This window comes from Malus sylvestris, chromosome 5 (assembly GCF_916048215.2).
Source record: "Malus sylvestris chromosome 5, drMalSylv7.2, whole genome shotgun sequence".
Taxonomy (NCBI): domain Eukaryota; kingdom Viridiplantae; phylum Streptophyta; class Magnoliopsida; order Rosales; family Rosaceae; genus Malus; species Malus sylvestris.
The window spans coordinates 32,466,713-32,472,765 of NC_062264.1; the positions used below are offsets into that span (position 1 = coordinate 32,466,713).

The 6,053-nt window shown below is 40.4% G+C and overlaps 1 protein-coding gene across 1 annotated transcript; it reads left to right on the top strand.

Annotated features, from left to right (window-relative positions):
* The first annotated feature begins 544 nt into the window (after positions 1-544).
* Positions 545-3,565, top strand: LOC126623262 (F-box/kelch-repeat protein OR23-like). The gene is made up of 2 exons (XM_050292101.1): positions 545-1,602; positions 3,018-3,565. The coding sequence occupies exons 1-2, from the start codon at positions 617-619 to the stop codon at positions 3,307-3,309; spliced, it is 1,278 nt and encodes a 425-aa protein (XP_050148058.1). The 5' UTR covers positions 545-616; the 3' UTR covers positions 3,310-3,565.
* Positions 3,566-6,053: the final 2,488 nt, after the last annotated feature.

Below are 6,053 nucleotides of genomic sequence, written 5' to 3' on the forward strand. Positions count from 1 at the left end.
AAAATGATTGAAAATATTTAAAAAAAAATATTTATGGTTCCTAAAAGTATTTTAAGTGTGTTTTTTTCAAGATTCACTTGTATTTTTACTAATGTTTAATTCTAAAAATATTTTCACCAAATCGCTTGCAGTCATTTTAAAGTACTTCCGAACAAGTCATAGATTGTGACTCTTTTGTGATTCTTGTTGGTTTGTGCTCTTGACAAAGAAAATTAGAAGAAAACTTGATGTTTGTTGCAGAAGAATTTGAACCACATTATTGTAAGTTCATTTTGAGGCTTAATCCACTTCTCCACATCTTATAGTAGATAATATCGTTTTTAAAAAAAAAGTGACACTCCCCATCAATTCTTTTCGAACTCATATTTTTAATATTTTATTATATTGTATAAAAATTAACTTTAAACTCTGTAAAAAAATCCATGAAAAAACCCCTTAGCTAAGTAACCCCATCCCTTCCGGATAAAATGGAGGGAGTTATCAACCGCCAATCCACGTGTTGCTCAACTGTAGCCTTTTGGACATTCTGCACAAGCTGCATGTCCAAACAAACTGAGATTAAAAAAAAAAAAAAGGTAAAAAGATCAACGCCCAATCGGAACCCGAAGAGGAAGAAATGACCCGATTTCCACCTCCATCTCCTCCTCCTTCTTCTTCCTCTTCGCTATTGATTCCGACCGACGAATCCCTAACCCTAATTCCCGGCCTCCCAAACGACGTCTCTGCGTTGATCCTCTCCTTCATCCCCTTCTCCCACCAGGCCCGTCTCCGACCCACCTGCAAATCATGGAGGCTCTTCCTCTCCTCCAAAACCCTAATCGCCCTCCGCCAGACCCACCACCGCAGCAACCTCTCCCACCTCCTCTGCGTCTTCCCCCAGGACCCCTCCGTCGCCGCCCCTTTCCTCTTCGATCCCCGAACCCTAGCCTGGTGCCCCCTCCCGCCCATGCCCTGCAACCCCCACGTCTACGGACTCTGCAACTTCACCTCCCTCTCCATTGGGCCCCATCTCTACGTCATCGGCGGCTCGCTCTTCGACACTCGTTCGTTTCCGATCGACCGCCCCTCGCCGTCCTCCGCGGTCTTCCGATTTGACTTCAGCACTTCCTCGTGGAGCTTCCTCGCTCCTATGCTCACGCCGCGCGGAAGTTTCGCCTGCGCCGCGGTTCCAAATTCGGGAGAGATTCTCGTCGCTGGCGGCGGCTCCCGGCACACTCTGTTCAGCGCGGCTGGAAGCCGAATGAGCTCAGTCGAGCGGTATGACATTGGTAGAAATGAATGGGTTGCAATGGACGGGTTGCCAGGTTTTCGGGCTGGGTGCGCGGGGTTCTTTGTTGGGGATGGCGAGGAGAGGGAGTTCTGGGTTATGGGTGGGTACGGCGAGTCCAGAACAATATCAGGGGTTTTTCCGGTGGACGAGCATTACAGAGACGCTGTGGTAATGGAATTGAAGAATGGGAATGGTGGTTGCAGGTGGCGAGAGGTTGGAGAGATGTGGGAAGCAGGGGAGAGGATGAGACTGGGCAAAACTGTTGTCGTGGAAGATGGCGATGATCGCAGTCGACCTGCTGTTTTCATGCTTGATCGGAATGTTATATTCAGGTAGTTTTTCCATTATCTTTAGCTTTTGTGTGTTTTGTGTTTAAGCTCGGTCTTGAAGTAACATTGCTTGTTCTGTTCTGCTAGTGACAATCCAATGTTAGTGTCAGCATTAAATATCTATACAAAGCTTCAAGTTCAAGTGTTTTAGGGTATCTTTATTGGATCGGTTTGAATTGGATGTCAATTGAGTTTAGTTTAGTGGGTAACAGTTGGTTTTTGATGTACTATGTGTGATCTAGATAGGGAATACTTGGTGGTGCCTCATGTTGTGGTGTATCGATGCGTATTACATTTTCTTAGACCTCACTGGGTGTTGAATTTATCTTTGTTGGTTAATGGAATTTTGACCGTGAGGTATGCCAAAAACTTTTCTTTTGGATTTCCGTATCGGGAATATAGGGTTTGAAATGCTAGTGTTACTAGATCTTGCAACCGTAACTCGGGGAGGGACGGAAATCAGCGTGCAAAGTTGCTCAGAGCAAGTACCTACCTGGGACATTCCTGAAGAAGTTTGTTGTAAATGGGGTGACGAAATCAGGGTATAAGAATTTGGATTGAGTGTGGCCATTGTTTCCTTGCACCATGGGCAAACATGTTTTGTATGTGTAAGTGTGTGAGAGAGAGTCAGACAGAGAGAGATCTGACTGAAGGTATCAACATTTTATTTGGTTATGGATCCTAAAGTATCAACATTTTATTTTGTAAGAAGATCCGAGCTATGTGGCTTTCTGGAAGTCGTCAGGTGGCTTGATCGTATGTGATATATGATTCCACTTTAATACTGTGTTTGCATTTTTCCGGAAAGAAACAACCAAGGGAGGGGCTGGTTTCGAACTCATTCTGTTTTGGCATGATTTTGTTTGTGTTTACACTTTTTCAGTTTCAATGTTATCTCTATTTTTCACCACAAGGAGAATGCAGAAGACAGAGCCCGAAATCTTCGTGTTTTCATTTATATTGAACTACGAAAAACTTATTATGTGACTTAATTTGGATGGTTATGGCAATTTAAATTTATGACTTAAATGGCACAGGTTCTACCGGGACACAATGCTGTGATGTTTTAGTTTACTTTTCTATTTGATTGATTGTGGTTTACACAAGTGAAAATCTTGTTTAATCATTCTAAAGTAATATATTAAAAATGTTGAGAGATTGTTACTGAAAAAAAATGTTGAGAGATGCATGGTTTTCTGGGACTATCAGTAGTTTAGTACAGGTAATTCTCTTATGGGATCACATTCTTTTAATTTCACTTTTGTGACTGCTTATTGATGTCTTTTTGTGTGTATGCATTATGTGCTTTGAATTTCTTCCTCATTATTAATTTGATCTTTGAGTGATCATTTTATTGAAGTTTTTGCTTATGTTGCTTCCACATAATAGTTAAAGTATTCCTGTCTACTGCACTGCAGATACGACATGGCTTCAAACCGTTGGCGTAAGGAATCACGTCTACCAAGACAGGTCCCATGCGACTCAGAATTTGGATTCGTTGTATTGGATGGAGAGTTGCATGTAATAACCCTTTTGAAGGCAGTTGAACCAGCAGAAATCCGCAGGTCACGACTGCGTAAGAGAGCAGGAACACTTTACATCCAAATCTACCATCCAAAGAAGAAGACATGGAGATCTCTCATAACAAAGTCACCTTTCAATTACGGCTTGGATTTCAATACTGCAGTTATGAGCACCATTCGCCTGTGAATCTCGATTCTTATTGCTTGTACTTGTGTTGATAATTGTACCGATTGATGTGCAGCGCTGTCTATATTGGTTCTTTGGGGTCATTGCTGCTAGTATATTTGTATAGTCTTGAATGTACAGCAGACCGAAATAAGTACCTTATCTCGTAGTGAAGTGGTCATTAGTTAAGGTTGAATACATTTGGGTTTCATATATTTGTATATTTTTGTCCAGAGAACATATATATTTATATATGTATACCAAGACGTGTTATATAGTTTGTTGCTTGTGCACTAATCAATCTTTCCGCGTTTAGTGTTACATCAACAGTTGATCTGTTTATTATTATTTCCAAGTCCGGCTCTTGGTTTGTAGATTCGTTGAGTATTTACTCCATACGTACTTTACAACCAAGGACCGAAACAGGCTCTCTCATTTCCCCCTCACTGTTGAGAACAGCAAAACGGCTCGTGTTAAAAACTCTTGTCGTTTTCCCAGCAAATGAAGTCTTTTCAGAAGTTCCGACCAGGGAAAACGAAAAAGAATGTAGTGTAAAAGTGAAGCACGGGCAAAAATTGAGACTAAAATGCAGACATTCCAAGTAAAGATCCACGTTTCCACCGCGTTTTAGTTCCAAACTTTGAATGCATAAGGAGTGCGGCTAAAGGAGAAAGTGGCTGGCCGTGAAAAATGGGGGTAATGTATGAGTCAAAACTCAAACCAGATTGCAGCGTTAAACCTCATGTATCGCATGTTTCACCATTTTTCATCTATGACTTCAAACTCGAGAGATATAGGAAATTCAAGTCCTAATATACAATCAGCAAGTCAACCCAAAGTATTTAATTGACATTTGGGTCAAACTTTCATGAGGAAAAGGAGGGAATCTGATGTCTCATTGGAGATACATCCCTTTGTATATATCTGCAACACTCATCATGTTAACATGTTGACATAAGAAAATATATATCAACAACACTCATCGCGTGATTGTAGATGTAAATACATATATCTTGGTTGTAGGTCTTGAGGTGAAGGTATTGCAAGGTCCATAGTAAGTGCAAAGAAGCATATATAGTGGGTTTGGTTTTGATTCTTCTGTTCTGACCCATTCAAATTTTAATGCTTTCCACAGCAGAAAAAGGGCATCTTGATGCATATAAATACCCATATATCTAACCCTCCACATAACACATCCTTCATATTTTTAAGCTAGCTATCGTTGTTTAATATCTACAAGTATAGGATCAATAGATCACCATGAGGTTTCTTAATGTTTTATTCATAGTTACAACAGTTGTATTTCTCATGAGCATGAACTTGCATGAGGCTAGTGCAGGCAGGGTGATGCATGATGAGAAAGAAAACTTGATGAGGATGATGACAACAATGGGCAAGGACACCGTGTTGATGGAGTCTAAGACGAGGGTTGTCAACCATCCTCCTCCCAATGGACCTAGTGGAACGAAACCTGCTAGGTCTACTTAGACCTTGACGGTTCAACGATCAACCAAAGGAACTTTGCAGGCCACACTACTACTCCGCCTTCTCCACATGATGCATACCCTTATAATGTCGTGGCTAGATCACTACTCAACGTGGCTACAGATCATAAATCCTTTAGTTGATTTACAATCTTTACAGAAATCCCAACCTAATAAGATACATCAAATGTGATCGAATATAGTGTTTTTACTGTGTAGAATGAGTAGAGGGAAAAACCCTAGTTTAATTTTTCACAATTATTTTCATTATTTGGCCTTACCTCTCTTTTATCTGTGTTTTCTGTTGTCATTGTATTGCTTACTACACATTCTACTTGAATAAGAAAATAGACGAATTCTCATACAACTATCTCATTTCTTCTTGATGCAGTATGAAAGTGAAGACTATATGAGACATCTTTTTTATTAGAATAAGACGTTTTATTCAAACATCATGAGATGATCCAATTAATAGTTTAAAATACTCCATGCGAAAGTCAAATATTAGCATTAGGAACAAAAGCATCGTCAAAAGATGCGCTACGCGAAGATTATCATGGGGCAAAACAAAGAAAGAAACAAAAACACTTACAGGTGTCTACAATCATATCGTGAAATGTCAATTTACACTTGCTACACTGATGCAGTGGGCCTCGGTAAAGAAACCACGACATGAGACATATATAACTAGAAACGAGAAAACCAGTATAGCACAAGCTTTAGACTCATCCGGATTTGGAAAAGGAACCTGAGACCTTTTCAATCCTATCTATATCTTCTCTTGAACGATCATAAAACATGTAATGCTTTGCCGACCTACCGTCTGCATCCCACTGAAATCCGATGGAGTCCACCATCACAACCATTTAACTTCCCGGCATCCGCCATAGGCAAATAACGAGATTCATAACACTCATTTAATGTTTATTGTCTCAACAAGTCCATAAGAAGTGATCCCATTTTTTTCATTGGGTTGGGTAGAGACCAAAGGTCTTGAGCGACCGATCTGGCAGAACAACCGAAAAGATAAAGAAGTATCGTTAATTAAAGGCAAATGTTTGTGCCAGTATAAAATTGTTAGTAACAACCCAAAATAACCTTGGTGCAACAACATTCCGGTGACTGATCTGGGTGGAGCAGAAAGCGATGATCAAACCTATATAACTCAGAAAATACTCGAGGCTAGCCAGGAATGGGAAACGGGACATAACGCTGTGATGTTTTAGTTTACACTTTATTTCATTGATTGCGGTTCACACAAGCGAAAATCTTGTTTATCAT

Bases quoted from the DNA above. Each gene is read 5' to 3' on its own strand.
- LOC126623262 (XM_050292101.1), top strand. From the start codon at position 617: ATGACCCGATTTCCACCTCCATCTCCTCCTCCTTCTTCTTCCTCTTCG. The intron at 1,603-3,017 runs GTAGTTTTTCCA...ACTGCACTGCAG, and splicing joins GATCGGAATGTTATATTCAG to ATACGACATGGCTTCAAACC.